This window comes from Salarias fasciatus, chromosome 3 (genome assembly GCF_902148845.1).
Source record: "Salarias fasciatus chromosome 3, fSalaFa1.1, whole genome shotgun sequence".
NCBI classification, from domain to species: domain Eukaryota; kingdom Metazoa; phylum Chordata; class Actinopteri; order Blenniiformes; family Blenniidae; genus Salarias; species Salarias fasciatus.
Genome location: NC_043747.1, coordinates 7,799,342 through 7,818,210, shown reverse-complemented (window position 1 = coordinate 7,818,210; position 18,869 = coordinate 7,799,342). Strand labels below are relative to the sequence as shown.

Genomic DNA, 18,869 nt, shown 5'->3' with positions numbered 1-18,869 from the left:
GCTGCAGCGTCTGTGATTCTTGAAACACGTCCAAAAAATGTCAGGTCTTGTATGCGGTGATCACCTTATATACTAAGATGCACAAACTGGTTTGTGACTGAAAAAAAAAAAGGATTTCTCTGAGAGGCTGTGACGCTTTTGTTGGCCCGGTACCACAGCCTACTCCCTTCTTTTGAATTGTACAAGTCATGGACACAATGACAACACGTCCTGACGTCCTATCAAGTCAAATAAAGAAAGGTATGCAGGGGATTTAAAAGGATTAGAGACTGAAAACAGCTTTGAATGAGTACTTCATTCATGATTTTATATTGATTTTATATTTACACAAACTACAAATCAGATGTGTTTCTGACACAGAGAATTTAAGGTAAATTGATTTTTGGAAGTTTATACTTAGACTTACTTAGACTTAGTTCCTCCTACTCCGTTTGGAGTATTGGGCAGCTAATCTCCTCCAACCATCTCTGTCCGAGGCTTTGGTCTTGACTTCCGTCCACTCGATCTGCATAGTGTTCATGTCTCTCTTGAATGTGCTGCACCAGGTGATGCATAGTCGTTCCCTCCTTCGCCTGCCGTTGGTTGGAGTCCACGAAAAGGCGGTATTGGCGTGTCGAGAGTCGGACAAGCACAGAATATGCCCAACCAAACGTCGTCTTCCATCGAGCGGAAGTTTATAGCTACACTGTTATTAATTCTTAATTTTTTTTGTTTTGTTTTATTTTCCAGAACATCCCCAGAGATGACCGGCTGGATTGGACCTGATCTGTCATGAAGACATACATAGACTGGTGTTAAACTCACATTCGCTTGGTTCAGGCAGTCTGTAGCATTGCCACACGGCAGGATGTAAATCCATGACATTCACATTTCATTTTTATTCATCTGTGCTGTTTCAGATATTCATTTGTTAAAAGTTTGACAGGCACATGATGTGCCTCCTTTTCGGAGATGGTCTGCAGTGAGGATGTGATTCATCTTTCCAAGCTCTGTTCTCAAGTCAAGTGCAGTAACAGCTGAGTGATGTACATGAGAGGTCCATGAGCAAAGGCTGGGGAATGTACCTGTCACACCCATTTGTTTAGTCAATGGGTACGAGCAGTAATTGTAAAACTGGTTTATATTTCAAAATGACCTCCATTTATCTATTTATCCATTCTGCGAGTCAATTTTTTTTCAGCTAGCTATATAAACTCCTTAAACTTCGACAAAGAAGCAAAGCCTTGAGACAATAACAGGCCATTTTCTTCTGTCGTAGTAATTCTTTGTATATTTCGGCACTCAGTCTGAACTTTACAAATGCCTGTGTTGTTTAATTTTCAGACTGACAGGGTTGGAGCAAAAAGTAATTCTGTGCTTTCGGTAATTGATCGAAGCAACTTTCTTACACTTAAATACTTTTTCTGCATTTCACCATCCCATTTCTTGGATTCGGTGGATGGCCACATTAGGACCCACAAAATATGCCATTTGTTTTTGAATGTGTCTAATCATATGAGGAAAAATAAATACGCTGTGAATACAACACTTATATTGATGTGCTGGGCTATATAAAGTGTACTTTGGAGGCTAAGTAAAAACCAAAGGGCATTTCATTGATTCCAAGCAGAACAAAGCATCATTCATCATCAGAAGGTGGAAGCGCTCGAACCCTACTCATATATTGGTACTCTTACGCCGTGTTTAACTGTTTCTGACTTCCTGTCTGGTCCGATCTGTTTGATCCAGATTGACAATTAGGGCTCTCACCGCTCGCGTGAAAAATAGAATGAAGCAGTGCGGGCGCGCTGCAGACTGCGAGCCGCGGCGCGCGCGGCACCCCCCTGCGCGTTGTGTGCGGCCAGTCAGATAGGTTAACATGGGAGGCGATTCTGCGCCCAGTGTGTTCGGGCCATGATGAAGTGATTGTCGCTCAATCTTTAGCGGCGGAGGGCGAGCGATGACGCAGCGAGTGGCCGTCAGCGAGCATTTCCAGCGAAAGATTGGCACGCCCGTCAACTTGCACTGCCACTTGGCACCACCCGCCGGTCGACAATCGCCGCCCACCACCCGCCGCTTCGTCGCTCATTGCTCGTCTCTTGAGTTGAAATAATTGAACTTTTCAAGCGAATTTGCGCCAGGACAGCCTATCAGTGGGGAGGTCTTCACGGACATCCTGACGTAGGGCATGCAGGGCTCCGACCACTCAAAGCAGTTGGTGTGATGCCAAGGCGAGCGTGATTTTGTTTGTTCACCGCTTCAGGTGGAAACACAGCGTCAGCCTGAAGTAGCGCTGGAACCGGCCGTCCGGGCGCAGCTCACTGAGCTCATACCGCCTCCGCAGCATGCATCCAGAAGCGATGCCGGCGCCTTGCCCGCAGCCGGAGCTGACTTCCCCATGCCAAATGCAGAGCAGCGGTGGTCGCAGACGGAGCTATCTCAATCTCAATCTTTATTTGTGAAAGCACTTTTCATATTCATAAAAACAACGCAAAGTACTGAACAGCAAAAACAGTCATAAAAACAAAAAAGAGGAAAAACCACACCATCGATCAGTATGCACACACGAGAGAGAGAGAGAGAGAGAGAGAGAGAGAGAGAGAGAGTGGGGTGCACACAGTACTGTAGGACAAACATCAGAAGAATCCTGCCCATTGCTGCTGTGCACTGTGCAGAAGACGGTGATGAGGAGGGGTGTGCTGTTTCTGCAGGATGCTTTGTTTTGTGTATTTATACCAGCAATAAAACTGTAGCACGGTGCGACTTTGTTGCGCGAATGAATTCACACACCAGTGATAAAACTCGCGCATTTAGCGCGGCGCGGTGTCATTTGCTATGCAAATGCAGTCGCATTAAATGCGTCCGGTGGAAACACGGCATTACTCTCACAGCTTAAATTTGATGTAAACACTGAGCTGATCGCCAAACAAGGTAAAAAAAAATAAAATAAAATAAAAAAAAAAAGTCATACAAAGTCATACAAGTCATACAAAACATTTAATACAAAACCTGAAGTCTTTTAATGTTGGTGAGACGATCATATGAAGCCTTTACCGTTTTGGAGCGAAGCAGAGAGTGTTCCCTGTTCCTTCCAGATCACATAATCTGGAAGGAACAAGTAGCAAAAAGAATCGTCAGCCAACCACATGTTCAGTCAAACAGCTCTTCTGCCTTCAGGCAGATGCTATAATGTGGCTCAAAGATGAAGCAAGCACTGTTCAGAGTCTTTCATTCCCTCTGCCAATACGCTTTTAAAATACAGGCCACACCCATCTGACACACCCATTATGAACTGCTAAAATACCTTGTGTCACATACAGAACGTGACTTCAGGATTCTACATGTTTGTGCAATTTACGTCTGAGGAAATCCATTGAAAATAAGTAAAATGACTGATCCGCCCTTATTTTGATGTCTGAATTTCAAAGACAACTCTCTCCTTGGGTTCCACTAAAAGGTTATCTATTTGATACTGAGCACCGCTTTCACACCAAGGAAAGGACTATTTCAACTGAATATGACTTATAAGAAGTCAGAGGTCACTTGCTTGATAAAGGGGTAGAATGATTTTATCTAAATAACTTTATTTAGTTCTTTTTTTCATTGCTATTTTAATATAAATCTTGTTTTAAATTATCCAAAGTTGTCTGAGCTGAACTGATCCGTTCGTCTGTCTTCTGCGCTGCGAGTCACAGGGAAAACATGCAATCTCTTTGAACCAGGGAGATTCTCAGTGTGAAGCTTCCTACAAGCCAACTTCATGGCCCTGTTACATTGAAATACTGAAAAAAAGTACTGAATCACATACGAGATATTCATGTTCCCACTGCACTTTTGTGTAGAAATATACTATCAAAGCAAAAAAAATGCAACTCATCAAAGTGTACCAATTACAATTCTTAATGTAGCAAACAAAACAACACATTTTAACATTTATCTTCAGTTGATGAAGTGGAAGTACAGAAAGATTTACTGAGGTTGCTCTGCAGTTTTTCAGTCTTGTACTAAATTATGGTTAGAAAACGATTTCATGAGAGTTTTATTGGAACATTTCATGCATCACCAACTCTAAATTCAGTGCATCTTGAGTTTTAGCTACTAACAAAGCGTACTGGTTGAGGCAATCTCTCCACTTTGTCAGAAGTTCTTTGGAGAAGAGATTAAGGTACGAGCTGGCATGCGTCCGCAAATGTGCGGTTTGAAAAAACCCTCCTTCATGAGTTCATTCAAGCACAGTTTACCATGATGCTTAAACTTGTCTAGAAAGAGCTTTTCCCCCCTAATATCCATTTCTCCATTTTTATCATGTCTGACAAAACAAAACCAAACAAAAATAAACTTTTTTTTTTTTTCATGGAGATATTCTTAGTTATGCAGTACAATAAAATTATTCCAGTAACTAAAATCTGTTTTTACAAGAGAATTCAAATGAATATTTATTGTCTAGGACATTGTTCTAGTCGGTATTTGTTATTTATTTACAGCTTTTATGAAATGCTACAGTATAAAAGCAAGAGGAGTGTCTTCAGGGTGGGGCTTCCCAGAGGGCCAGTTGACATTTGAACAACTATTTCAAATCAATAACAACACCAGCATTCTCAGTTGACAGCGTTCCAAGGGAAATATAAAGGAGGATGACTCACGCATTTTTGTTTTTTTGCTTTGGATCTGAAAGTGCTGTTGATTTTGGCGCGCGGTCCTTGCATAATGTTGGCTTAGGGACAGAAAGTCAGGTCAGGTGTTGGAACGCTGAGAGTCGGCTCATCGTTTGCGAACAGAGCTCCGAACAGAGGGCGAGGTTTGTTTTTTTTTAAAGGAAGCTCCATAAATAGAAACATAGCTTTCTGGTGTGTTTACGTAATTTGTTGTTTTTCCATTCTCCGATGTTGAACCTCCCGTTTCCATGACGACGTTTCCAAGCGGAAAAATAAAAGCTTTGTTCATTCACACCACAGCGGTGCTCAGAGTCACTAAAAATGCAACTTTTCCAGAATCCTCCGACTGAACCTGCATTTATCGCAAATTGTTACCAAAAAAAAAAAATTATATTGCCAGAATGGCCAGACATGTTAGCTCCATCATTTTCAGCGTTTCTGTGTAAACAGGAGATGGGACGACTAATGAAAGCCATCGTCAACTAGTAAATAACGTTCAAATCTAAGCAGTGAGAGCATGGAAACCATAATCATGCATCACCTGAGCAGTTATTAGAGAGGTTGTTTTTTTTAAAAAACAAAATTGCTTGACCTCTTATTGGAGAAAATTGATGGCAATGAAATTACTGTAACTATTAAATTATAGTGGGTGACTATTAGAACCAGTCATCCTCAATCTATCAATTTCAAAATTTTGCCCCCAAAAAAAGTGCAAAAATTCTGCATTTTCACTTGAAAAGTTTTGTTAAATGTCTCACCATCAAGATAATTAAATAAACAAAACAAAGATTGTAACAAAGATATTCACATTTAGTCGAAATGATCTTCCTTACAGTAACTTAGACTCAGACGTGACACACGTTCGGCCGAAAGTACTTACAGTAATTACTAAGATTACAATTAAATAGGTAGTATTTTTCAGTGTTGTTTGCTCTCCAGGCTTGGCGACTAATAATTACAGTTTATCTTACAGTGACACAGCAGTAATGAGACAACTGAAGACCGTCACATCTTTGACCTAAATGTTTATCGATGACCTACTGTCCCAGAATAAGTTGAGGCCACCTCGAACGTCTATTGTTTATCATCTGACCAACATTTCTCATTGTATGTACATACTGAATACACAGATACACATGCACTACTCACAAAATGTTGGATTTTGAGTGAAATTTGTGAACAATGCAAAAATAAACTAAAAAAAGTTGATGCTACAGTAATATTTCACACAGTGGAGTGTTTTCAGAGTCGTTTTAAGGCCCATTTTTATAACTTTGTATGTGTTTTGTTAGATTTAGTCATTTTATTTATAGCATTGTTTTAGATTCATGCACTCATTCCATTATTATTGCTTGTTGTTATATGGAAACTTTTGTGTTAAATATTTTTTTTATGATTGTATGTGCAGCACTTTGGAGGTGTTCTTGTTTAAACGTGCTACACAAATAAAGTGGATTGGATATACCATGAAAGAAGGATGTTCCAGTAAAAGCATGCTATGGTCATTTCCCCTTTGCAAATGATTTATTAAATTAAAAGCCAACAACAGCGGCGGATAGACTGCAACTCACCATGTCAATGGTGACTTGATCAAAGGACAAACAGACAGGATCGAAAACTGTCAAGAAAAAAATTCAGGTCATCTACTAGACAACAACAACTATGCTGTTATGCTGCCGCGTTGTTTTTGTTTGCCTAGAATAGAAAAGAGATAAATCAGAGTGTCTCTTCACCGACGACGTCAGTACCACTGTGAACGCGGCAGGCGATCTTGACTTCTGTCCAACTAGTTCACCATGAAAAGTGGGTCAATAAAATATATGTTGGAATACGCACCCAGAAACAATACGTTAAGTAAACAACGGATGCCAGTGAAACCGTGAACATACTCCTCCTGGAGGTGCATTCAAGCTCATTGTCCTGTTGAGAAATAAATGACGGTCTAAATAAAAAGCAAGCGAATGGCTCGGCCTTGCTGGTTCAGTGTGCCTTGGATTTTGAATAAATCCCTCACAATGTCAAAGATCTCAGATTTGAACTCATCAGACTAAAGTCAGTTTCCTTTCACTTAGCTGATTGGTTCTTGCCATATTATGAGCAATGGAGTCAGGTGTTCACAGGTTCAATCCCCACAGTAACTGTTTGTCCCCGAGCAAGACCCTTGACCCCCACCAGAGCCCTGTACTGTTGCCGATTAGTCCCCAAATAAAATATGATTGTTTCAGTTTAATATAAACTCTTTACAGTTACCAAACAGGACAGTCTGACCTCTGATGGTCCAAACTCCATTATAAAGGCAGGAAACTCAACACATGGATCTTGATGAGGCCCAGCTGTTACGTGAAAACCATTTCAGGTGGCGGCCTGCTGAAGTCCATTGACAGAAGGCCAAGGATTTGCTGCTCTGTCAATAAAGCAAAGGGCGGATACTTTAAGGAATTAAGATACTCAATGCGTTGTGAGTTATGTCACATTTTTTAATCCATATGTGTTCGTTCGCAGTCTTAAAGAATTCACTGGCAATCATCCAGAAAATTAAGAATAAACACTGAATGAACAGGTGTGTCCAAACTTTTGAATGGTAAGTATATAAAGTAGATTTTGAGCATTCTGTCTCCTAATAACCACAACATCAAGTCTATGCGTAACTCAGAAGATCCTCGCTGACGCCACACTCTGGAGTTGACTCATGAAAAAAAAGCCCTACCACAAATCTTACGCTTTTGACGTTTACTGCACGGCCTCTTTCGGGGTGTGTCAATGCAATGGAGACATCACAGAGAAGTGTTATTCTTGGTACAACAAAAGGAGAGCCGTCATTGTGACAGAGGCGGTGATCAGTCAAATGTTCAGATTCTTCAAGCTTAAAACAAAACAATGAATTCACTAAACGTTGTGCTCTTTCTTCTCTTGTCTCCTTTGCAATGCATGCTATGTGGTGTATGACAATGAGCGCCGTCAAGCCGTTTTGACATATTTCTTATCGAGTTCAAACCGGTATTGGGTGTACAATATGGGAATCCACCATATTGGCCAAATTCGACATTTTATGCATGATCTTCCGAAGCCAAACTTCGGGAAACGGGAAAAAGGATGCGCCTCTTTTTGTATAAGACGTTGTAATCTGGAAGCCATTTTTCCTCTTGTCATTAGAAAGTGAGCAGAAACAGTGGCAGCAACTCTGTGAAGAACAAAGTCAATACAACATAAACAGTACTTCAACGTGAGACTGTTTGTTATTATATGCACCAATAAGAAGCTCATTTTGAATAGTTTGATTGCATATTTGAAAAATATTTCATACCTGGAGAATTTCACAGTCCGTGCGTTCACGTGGAGCTTTCTATTCCTCTATAAATCTGAACAAAGCCTAATTCCGCTCTAAAGTGACCACGTAAATGCCTGAAAACTTTACTCAGAATTAAGTTTAAATCTGACTAGACTGGCGGGTTTATTCTCCTTTGGAAGCAGAAATATATGCTAATCAGGCACGACTGCTCCGTCATGATGATGCAATTTTCCAAGACGGAGGCCCGCTGTCCGTGTTACGGAGACGGTTTATTTATTGGCAGTTTTAGAAGATTTGGATATAATGAAACGAGTGTATCGACAGGGACATTTTCAAAGCTGTAGCGTCAAAGTTAATCGAGAAAGAAAGACGAGAAAAACGCCATTTACTTCCGGGAGACGTCAGTACATCACAGCCGCCCCCTGTCCAATCAGAACGCTTCACAGACCCCAGCGTAAGAGAGCATTCAGTTCTTCGATTTTACCATGTCCACATCAAGCTCATGAATATAGTTCTGAATTACTTAATTCAGAATAAACTAATTCCGAATTGAAAACACCATGTGACCACACTCAGTTTCACACAGATCGTCTTTGTTTCTGACTCTTCCTCTGTTCACCTGCATTTTGGTCGACTGGTACGGCTTACAGTCAAGTCGTCAGATTAATCACCCTTTTCTTCTTTGTTGTCGTTACATCAATACTTCATAATCTACTGTAATACAATTTAACAACTGAAAATGTATGATCTTAATGTTATATTACATAAATGCAGACAGACAGAGTGATAGATTTATTGATAGACTGATTTATAACAAACTTGTTTCAGCAAATGTATGTATGAAGATGAATGCACACATCAGATTCAAAATAAATACTATTTTTAAAATTAAACGGAACTTGTTATATAATGCACAGAAGCGTATTTGTAGGCAAATATAATTAGTTTAAGAGCAAAAACTCGCTCCGTTAAAAAAAAAAAAAAGTTTTTGGCACACTTCCAGGTTGGAGGTGAGAGTCTTTAGTAACACTCTAACAACCAGCCGGGCCCCGTTTTATCTGGCAAAATACACAGATTGCGCGTTGAAACAAAAAACTACAGATCACATCTATATACCGAGTGGAAAATATGAAGCACACACACAACCCCTCCGCATAGAGCTCATCCCATCTGCCGCTCACTCTCCAGCAGACTCACGTGATAACAATGCTTTTTGTCATTAGTTGTTGCGTTATTTTAGCCCCCCCCCCCTTTCCCTTTTAGATTGACAAGTGAGTGAGATGCTTTCAGACATGTTTGATTCCTCCCGGTTGTTTGCCGGTATTTTTTTTTCAGCGTGAGAAATACAATGTGGCGTTAGTGAGTGGCAAAAGAGGCTTTGGGCCGAGTTGGTAAGCAGCTTACAGTCAAGTCGGCCCCGACCAACTCGGCCCTTTGAGAGCCCCCGCGCGAGTTTGCATGGGGCTGACTTGGCTATGGGCCGACTTCACTGTATCCCGACTGGTACAAACACATTCCAGTCCACATGGGAAGAAGCCCTCGTTTCATTTCAGGGAAAATTCATGCTGGTACAGTGTCACTTCACTCTGGCTCCCTGGCTTTAACGTTGTTCATGCATTCAGTTTGCTCTAACGATGTGCTTACAGGTCTCGTTCAAGAAGAAAGAAAAAGAAAAAAACTGTTAGAGAGTTGCAGCTTATCCAGAACGCTGCAGCACAGCCTCCACCGACACCAGGAGGGTGGAGCAGGGGAAGAGGTTCACTGAAATTCCCAGATTCAGAAGCAAGGTGTGGAACAAACTCCCTGCTGACACACACTTCCTTAAAGTCAGGTTTTAATACGCTATTTGTTTGAAAGTATTTCCTTGTAATGCGCTGTGAATTGCTTTGTCAGGATTGCTGTTATATCAAGCTGGAGAGAAGCCTTTCTTCACTCTCTGCTGGTAACGGAAAATAGGACAAGGCTTTGCTGTCAAGAATCTTTTTTTTGTTTTTTTGTTTTTTTACAGGATATCAGTAACATGGTTTTCACTCAGCTGCCTCTATATAGATCAGACCTTGCAAAGTGCCGTGGGACAAATTTTTGCATTCAGAAGTGCCGTGAATCTTGACGGCATCAATTTAACAAGCTTGAGGAAACATTCCTCTGAATGAGGCACACACACACACACACACACACACACACACACACACACACACACATAAACTTATGTATTTATGCATGTGGATGCTAAGGATAGACTGTGTGGTAGGTCTTGTTGGGTGAGATGTTTGGATCTGTGCGGTAATGACAATCTGACAACAGTGAGTTTATTGTCTGTTATACCTCCTCATAAAAAAATATATATTCATGTCAGGTATGGTAAATACCTATATATAAATATACATAACTCAATGATAGATCACGGATTCCGACTGCTTTCAGCCCTGCTTTTGGTCTCTACAGGTTTCTCAGGATGCCTTTTGGACAAATTCTGCCATTCGGGTTTTTCTAGCTACCCGTGTCCTCGTTGCTGACGTCAACCTCCTTGGAGGAAGAGCTGTTGAGGAACACAGAGTCAGCTCGAGAGAGAGCTGGATGGTGGTTCATCTGAGGCCTAATTCTCTGAAGATCAAGCGTAGACTCAACCACATTAAATACGTTGGTGACATTGTCACTGGCAAAACCGGGACCGGGACACTGGGGACACCTGGGCGTACGTCATGTGGAAGCGCCGGCTTTATTGTTGTAATAATGCAGAATTCCGCTAGAGGGCGACAGAAGTTACACACTATAGCTTTAACATAGTACTTTTACACTGTTCATCACTTCCACCCACGCATAGAAGCATCTGCCCCAAGCCACTCAATCCATCCACTGGGGGACGTTTGAGGTTCAGTGTCTTGCTGAAAGACAAGTGCGAGATCAGGAACCAAACCAACAACCTGCCATTTGCAGGACAACCTGCTCTACCAAATGAGCCACAAGTCGCCCCCAAGAATTTTAAGTCCTTTATTTATATATTTTTTAAGTAGGTGACGCTATTTAAAACTGAAGTAGATGTTAAATTTCTGTCTTCAGATTGTGTTTCATACTAGAAAGAATGCTCAACCATTTTCAGGCCGTCAGTCAGTCACTACACAGCGGCAGGCGGCATCGCCATAGCCATTTACTTTGTCAGCTGATGTTGGTTTATGAGAAATAAACAGTGCCTCAAGTGCACGGCATAAATAAGCTTGTGAAATCAAACTGCCGACTTAATATAAACTAGTAAACAACAAAGAGTGTGACGAGTGAAGGCCTCAATTATAGAGAAGAACCTATAAATCGGCCCTACCTGCTGGTAATTGGCCTTATAATCTCTTTTTATTGTTACGATTCCATTCTGTTTTTATGGTAAACATATTAGCAGCTGGCATAAACAAACAAATAAATACTTACTTGTAGGAAAGATTGAATGAGAATAACAACAGAGAAGTTGTCTTTCTTTTGCTGTAAAACTCATAATTGCATGTGTGTGATTGTGTGTGTGTGTGTGTGTGTGTGTGTGTGTGCGTGTGTGTGTGTGTGGTGTCACACCTATATGCTTTTGTGAAGTGTTTTTCTTGGTGCAACAAAGGGCATACGTCAACACACCCAACCTGCCAATGGGTGTGACGTGAAGCACAACAGGCTCGATCCTGAGCGCTGCTGCAGCGACACTGCACTGAAGATTTAATGGGAGTGATGGTAAATACAATTCAATAAATGTGTTTATTTCTAAATCAAATTAATTATTGAATGCATCTCGCATACCAATTAAAACAATCTTTTGGTTTCATCTCATTTTATTTTCCCCTGCTTTTGTTGCCTTTTATTCGAAGAGGTAAATGTCCGAATTACCGCAGTCAGGATAAAATAACCAAGTTTTTCTGTTAGGGGAAGCGTGTTCGTCAGTGTGTGCGTGTATTTTTATGCAAACACACATATGCACATGCAAGCAAACATGGAAAAAATGCAATTTTTAAAATATGTAGAAGGAAAATTTTCAAGAAAAGACCAACAAGTGTAAGTTGCGCAGTATTTGTTGTAAAAATCACAGCTTTTTTTGCATTCCACCTGTCAGTTGATCTAAAATGTACATTTTCGATGCCGCTCATAAACAGGCCTCCACTATATCAGACCAAAAAATTAACCTAATCCAGAGACAAGCTGAAAGTTGTTGAGTTATGCAACAATCCTGAAAAAAAATTGTCACAAATCTCTGGCCAGGGTTTGAAACAGTTTCCTCCTAATGGATACAAAAAAAGAGGCTTGTATTAAATGTATTAATGACGCAGTTATGAGTGTAATCCAGTTTCACAGTGTTTCAAAATCAGCGATGAGTACAATCCAACAGGTGCTGCTTTGATAGAGACATGATTTATGGTTGAGGAATGTTTTCAACACACCTAGTTAACAGTTCACTGATGGATCACTTTTGGACTCATGTCAGTGACTTTCCTGCTGTGAAATGACATTCTTTTGTTTTTTAATCTTTAAATAGACTTGCCCAAAGTGGGCATCATTTCAGTTTTTTTTTAAGCACCCAATAAATACCCATTTTTTAAATTTTTTTTGTTTGTGTTTTAAGAAGTAGAGACATGTCAGATTATTCTTTGAAAGTCCATCGGTAGTATTTCCTCATTGTTCCATCATTTGTGTTGTGCCACCGTCACGGTCTGACTGTGGGCCTCGGACAAAAACCTCGCCTTGTTCATCAAAGCCGACAAACATGCTGTCGCACTTCTCTGACTAGAAGCTTGAATTTCAAAGTTCATCCCTTCTCTTCAGACTGATTTACGCCTCCATCCTCAGAAAGAAATAAAAGAAGTCTCACTGAGGTTCTTGATTCACCGGCACCGATTCTTCAGAAAGACGGATTATGCAGTTTTCATGTACTTCCTCATACATGTTATTTTTAAAAGAGGCAAAGTCCACATTTTTTGGAAATGTGTGAAGGTAGGCTTTCTGTTTCTGTTTCCCATGCTGCCATAGAAGGAAGTAGCCTCATAAACCAGCCCCGCCCACTCCTCATTTGGATTTTGGAGCTGGGGTGAGTCTGGGGACAAGCCAATACAAACTTGGTGCAGGGGGTGCTTCGTTGGCTACCTGAGCTGAGAGCAGCTTGATTTAAATAAAGCACTGAACTGGTCTGAACCGAATCCTAAATGCTGATGGACCAAAGCCATAGGATGGGGAAAGTCTGCTGTCTGGCATCCTGACAACGTTGCTGACCCAACTTGCTCGAGCATTCAGAAGTAAGGTGGAGACACTCGGGAGTCCGGTGTGTTCTAGAACGACAGTGTCTGGAATCCTGTGGTTTGATCAATCAATAGTTCAATCAGAACAAAGAACTGTGGAGAAATGATTGACCTGTTTCATGTGGTGCTTGTAAACTGTTGAGGTGTGGCTGGCACAGAGGAGGGAGTGCCACTGAACTGAACAGAAACCTTCAATTTGATGTCTAGACCCAGTCCTCTGCACCCTCAGATACTTTTCTGAAGCGTTTCAAAAGCTTTGCTGGCCTTTGAAATTCTGTTGCTAATGTCATTGTGTTTGAAGTTCTCTACAACCAGTAGTCTTGGTTCTTTTCCAGAGACCTTGAGTTCATTGTGCAGCTTTGCCTTCGAGCTGCCTGGAACATAATGTGTGTCATCTCACTGTGAGTTTTTGCAGTTTTTCTGGACTCTGGTGGCAGATTTTGCAGTGGCAAAGGTGGGACGTGATCAGGCAGAACCATGGTTGTTGAGTACCGGATTACATGTAACAGCGTTACGTTTTCAGGATACAAAAGAATTGTAACTGTAATCCGTTACAGTACACACAAAAAATATGCAATCTCGTTACAGGTATATCTGATAAAAACACAGATTACTGAGCGAGATTACTTTTGAAAATCAGAAGGAATATACCAACAGACATCCGCGCCATGTACAGACATTGTGGCACAAACTACCACACCATAGATCTATAAACAATAGACACCGTAGATATATAAATAATAGATGCCGCATCGACCGCTATCTTGAAGCAGCCTCCTGCTCTACTGTTGTTTAATCATGAATGAAACAACCCCTGTTGCCATGGATTTTACCACCTGCTGCTGGAGTCATGGCTGCTCCAGAGAGAGAAACTCATTCTTTGGCTGGAAACGTAGACAATTTCTATTTAAGTCAGCTGAGGCCAGAACTTCTCTGTGCAATGTAAATTCTGCCTACCAGCTGTGAAAATGCTCTCAACATCCAGGGACTCATCAAACCTGAAGACACATCTACAGGTATGATACACACCTGAAGTCACAGTGAAGCTAAAGTGTTGCTTGCTAACCTGTCAGTAACCTGCTAACCTGTCAGTAACCTCCTGCTGGGAACCACAGCCTCACCAGGCTGAACTCAGGAGAATCTGACGGAGGCCATAATACCTTCAGCCTGTATGGAGGATTTATTGGAGACTGCATGTTTCCTTCTGTCACTGAAGAATGAATGAATTCTGAACTCTTGAAAAAATACTGTGCAGGGCATACCTGAAGACAAACCCTTCCCCTCACTCCTGTAGTGACTACAGCAGTGCAGCTACACAGGAGATTGAGTATATAAATGTGTGTTAACACTGTCAATGCGGCTCCTGGTGCTGCTGCTGTTCTGTAGAACTACTAGAAGAACACAGTCTGAACTGATGGTTCTGATCCTGGGTCAGAAAGAAAGAAAGTCAGATTCTCAGTAGGTTTAGAGGATGTCATGATGTTGGTATTAATTGGGACTGAACACAGAGTGCAGCAGAGGGCAGAATTATCAACAGATCATTGTGCTCGATGGCTCGGGTTTCTCTTAACCTCGAGCTGTTAGTCGCGCCACTGTCATCCACAAACAACACGTTCAACACAAACCTCTGATTCATTCATGTGGGAATCTGCATCATGAATTGGTGGATTCAATCGAATCATTAGCCATCAGAAGTTTAATTCATCCATCCAGCCAGCTTCAATAACGCTTTAAGCAGTGCATTCCCGTCCTGAAGGGTGCTGGAGCCGATCCCAGCTGACTAAAGGCTGCGCCCTGAAGGCCGAGGTAAAAGTGTTGTGACAGCTGTGATTGAAGTGACAGATTCAGAAAGATGAGCACAGTCATATAACCTGCTCGTTCAGGATATATCAAGAGTTCAGCGCTTCAGGCTGCAATGTGTTCGCATGACAGAAAATAAAGACAATGAGTGGAAACAAAAACTACAGAAATCCAACAAATCCATTATTCATTCTGTTAAAATTGTTGAAATGTCTCTTCAATGTAGATTATAGAATACCACAAAAAACTCATAAAAAAAATCTGCAAGGCTCTCAGTCCATCCACTGGGGGCAATTTTGGGTTCAGCGCCTTGCCCAAGGACACTTCGACTTGCAGACAGAAAACAAGACCTGGTTTTTAAAATCGGGTGTATTCTAGGAATTAACTCCAGTTGTGTGTGTTTTTATGAGTATAGTTCACTTCTCAAGACCATAAGACTTTGATCTCATAACTATAGCCTTTATTTAATTCAGACTATCATGACTACTGTACTGTAACTGCACTTGTAGTATTTGCACAATTAAGTCTTTAATGTGTTCTACACCTTTAATAGCCTCCAGAGAGTTTCCATTTCCATAGGATTGAATATAATTACACGTTAAATGCTTTAATGCTTTGTAACCTAGACTTACTGCTCATAATTATAGCTATTTGGTGGTGACACAACTACAGTTGTGCACCTGAATGGGTTGATTCCTGACAATGAAAGGTTCACTTTGGCATTTGACCAAGATGGAAAATAAGTTTTTTTTTTGGTTTGTTTGTTTGTTTGTTCATTTCTGTTTTAATTTTTCTACTTATATTTGAATTTTTAACCAGACCATGAAATGCTGCTCTACATGGTGGAATGTTCATCGCTTTTTTGAAAACATTTTTTTTTTTTAACTATTTGCATGTTATGTTCAGTGTTTTCAAGAAATAATTTTAAAACTTTAATTACTTCTTGGGTGCCTGTAGTAACTGAAAACATAAATTTTGAAAGCTCTCCGACCCTGTGTCAGTGTGCTCGAATGTAAACACAACTTTTCCAGATTCTCCCGGACTTGGTAGTTTTAGAGTGGACAGTCACTGGTCTGTCCATACAGACGTCTGTGTACTGGCTATTGTTATTTTTATCATTATTATTTTTAAAATTTTGTTCCCTAAACATATATGGCTGGATTCATTACAAAAAAAAAAAAAAAAAAAAAAACCCAACCGCACCCTCTAGTAGCCCAACATAACTAATCGTTATGCCAAAACTCAGGATTCCAGCTGTTTATAAATGTGATAGTAAATAGAATAAAATATAAAAGATTTTTTTTTTTTAAATGGGTTAGACAATTGAAATTGAAATTAAATTGAACCCTAAAGCCACTGACAGAACAGGATTTTGTAATTCTGGCATCCTGTTTTGTACATTTTCCAGCTGAGGGTTGTTGAAAATGGCGCCTGTTGTTGGCATGAGGAAGCTTCTTCTAATTTTAGCTGGTTGATTGTTATTGGTACCGCTGGAGTGTGAAATAGAAACATGGAGCAAGCTTTGCCAACAGTTACATGGAATTCTCAGCGTATCTGTTGTTTTGCATTCACTTTATCGGCCGCCATGACTGTCCTGTACATTCAACATGTTGCTCAGACCTTCGTGCATTGGTATGTTCCTTTTTATGTCTATTTTTCTTTGAACATGTGACACAAGCCTTTGCGTCACAGGGATTGGTTTGAGATCTTCTGGGCTCTTTTCACCCATCTGATTCATTCAACTCGCTCTTTTCAGTTTGCATTTCGGATTAGAAGAAATATCTTCATTTGTGTAGAAAACACTGACTCATTTAATGAGTCAGCTGAAAGATCCTGGTAGATTTATTGTTTGTTGCAATTATTTTAACCAAAATGTTTTCCGAAATTAAAAAAAAAAAGCCAATTGTGAAAACAAAAAAGGAAGTTCACTTTAATGATCCCTTTGGGGAAATTATGTATAATATATATAGATAATCCAAGTCACTTAACTGCAGTTAAGGCTCAATGATCGGAGTTATTTAAAGACTAAGAAAACACAACCACATCAATAGGTTGTGATCCCCAGCTGAACTGGTTATTTGAGCCTCTTCATGCAGGCTGAGCAAAGTCAACTCACTGGTGAAACAAAGACTTGTACTGTATGAAGCATCAAAAAAAAAAAAAAAAAAAAAAAAAATCCAAACCGGTGCAGCAACGAGGAAGAGTTGGTTTTGTTTTTGTTTGTTTATTGAATGCCTAAGACATCAGGGACTGTCACATGTTTACACATGTGTTCAGTGAATTATAGATTAACTTCATTTAAAAATTTTATTGAGTTTAAATTATTAATATGATTTAATATCTTGTTGTTTTATTAAAATTTAATATGTGTAATTGTAAATGTAAGTGCTTGGAACAGTGTAAAGCTAAATATGATGGATCAGCCTGGCACAGTTTGCAGTGAAACCTGTCCAACAGTGACATCTAGTGGTGTTTATTGTCACATCTCCAGAGACGAGTGAGGTCTGGAGACATAACGGCCTCGAGGAGCTGTAATTTTCTGCCTCTGAACTCACATAAAACAGAAGTTATATTTGGTCCATTATTGGTTTGCTTTGACCTCCAGAACCACTGTGAGAAACCTGGGAGTTACTTTTGACTGCTGTCTCTCAAAAATCATCAATACATTGACAGATTTTTCAAAGTCAAAATCAGTTTTATTTGTCAAATATGCCATACATAGAAACATACAGAACAAATGAAATTACAGTCCTCTCAGACCCACGGTGCAACAAAACATAACAGCCTACTAAAATCTAGGGTAAAAAAAAAAAAATTACTATGAACACAGTAAAACAGTAAAACACAGAAAAGTTCAGGCCTGAGATCAGTGGCGGGGGGCAGAGACGGAGAGTGGGGGCAGAGCAGGGAGGGAGTTTAGCTTCCTGACTGCCTGATGGAAAAAGCTGTCCTTGAGTCTGCTAGTTCTGGCCCGGAGGCTCCGCAGTCTCCTGGCCGACGGCAGCAGGCTGAAAAGGCTGTGGGCAGGGTAAGTGGGGTCACCAATGATCCTCTCAGCTGCTCTCACAATGCGCTGCAGGGTCTTGCAGCAGGACACGGTGCAGGCGCCGTACCACACAGTGATGCAGCTGGTCAGGAGGATCTCAATAGTGCCTCTGTAAAAGGTGGTCATGATTGGGGTCGGGGCTCTCGCTCTTCTCAGTCTGCGGAGGAAGTAGAGCCGCCGTTGAGCTTTTTTAGCCAGTGATGCGGTGTTGATGTTCCAGGAGAGGTCCTCAGAGATATGCACACCCAGAAACTTGGTGCTGCTCACTCTCTCCACAGCAGCACCGTTGATGGTTAGTGGAGCATGCTGGGAATGCTCTCTCCTAAAGTCCACAACAATCTCCTTCATCTTCTCCACGTTCAGGTGGAGATTGTTGTCCTGACACCATGTGGCCAGGCGGCTCACCTCACTCCGGTAGATGGTCTCATCATCATTGTTGATGAGACCCACCACAGTCGTGTCATCGGCAAACTTGATGAAAAGGTTTGAGCTGGATGTGGGTGTGCAGTCGTGGCTCAGCAGAGTGAAGAGGAGGGGGCTCAGCACACATCCCTGGGGGGCCTCCATGTTCAAAATGATGGTGCTGGAGGTGTTGCTGCCAACCCGAACTGCCTGTGGTCTCCCTGTCAGAAAGTCCAGCAGCCAGTTGCACAAGGTGGTGTTGAGTCCCAGCCGGTCCAGTTTGTAGATGAGCTGCTGGGGGATGATTGTGTTGAATGCTGAGCTGAAGTTGATGAACAGCATTCTGACATATGAATTCTCAGTCTCCAGGTGGGTGAGGGCTGAGTGGAGAGCAGTGGGGATGGCGTCATCGATCGAGCGGTTGGACCGATAAGCAA

At 41.1% G+C, this 18,869-nt stretch overlaps 1 protein-coding gene across 1 annotated transcript in view; it reads right to left on the bottom strand.

The window, feature by feature from the left end:
* The window catches only part of LOC115386181 (mucin-2-like), a 39,594-nt gene that overhangs the window by 19,858 nt on the left and 867 nt on the right, over positions 1-18,869 (bottom strand). Inside the window, exon 2 of the mRNA XM_030088402.1 lies at positions 18,027-18,812. Within this exon, the coding sequence (XP_029944262.1) occupies positions 18,027-18,812 (786 nt within the window). The remainder of the gene's footprint in view (positions 1-18,026; positions 18,813-18,869) is intronic.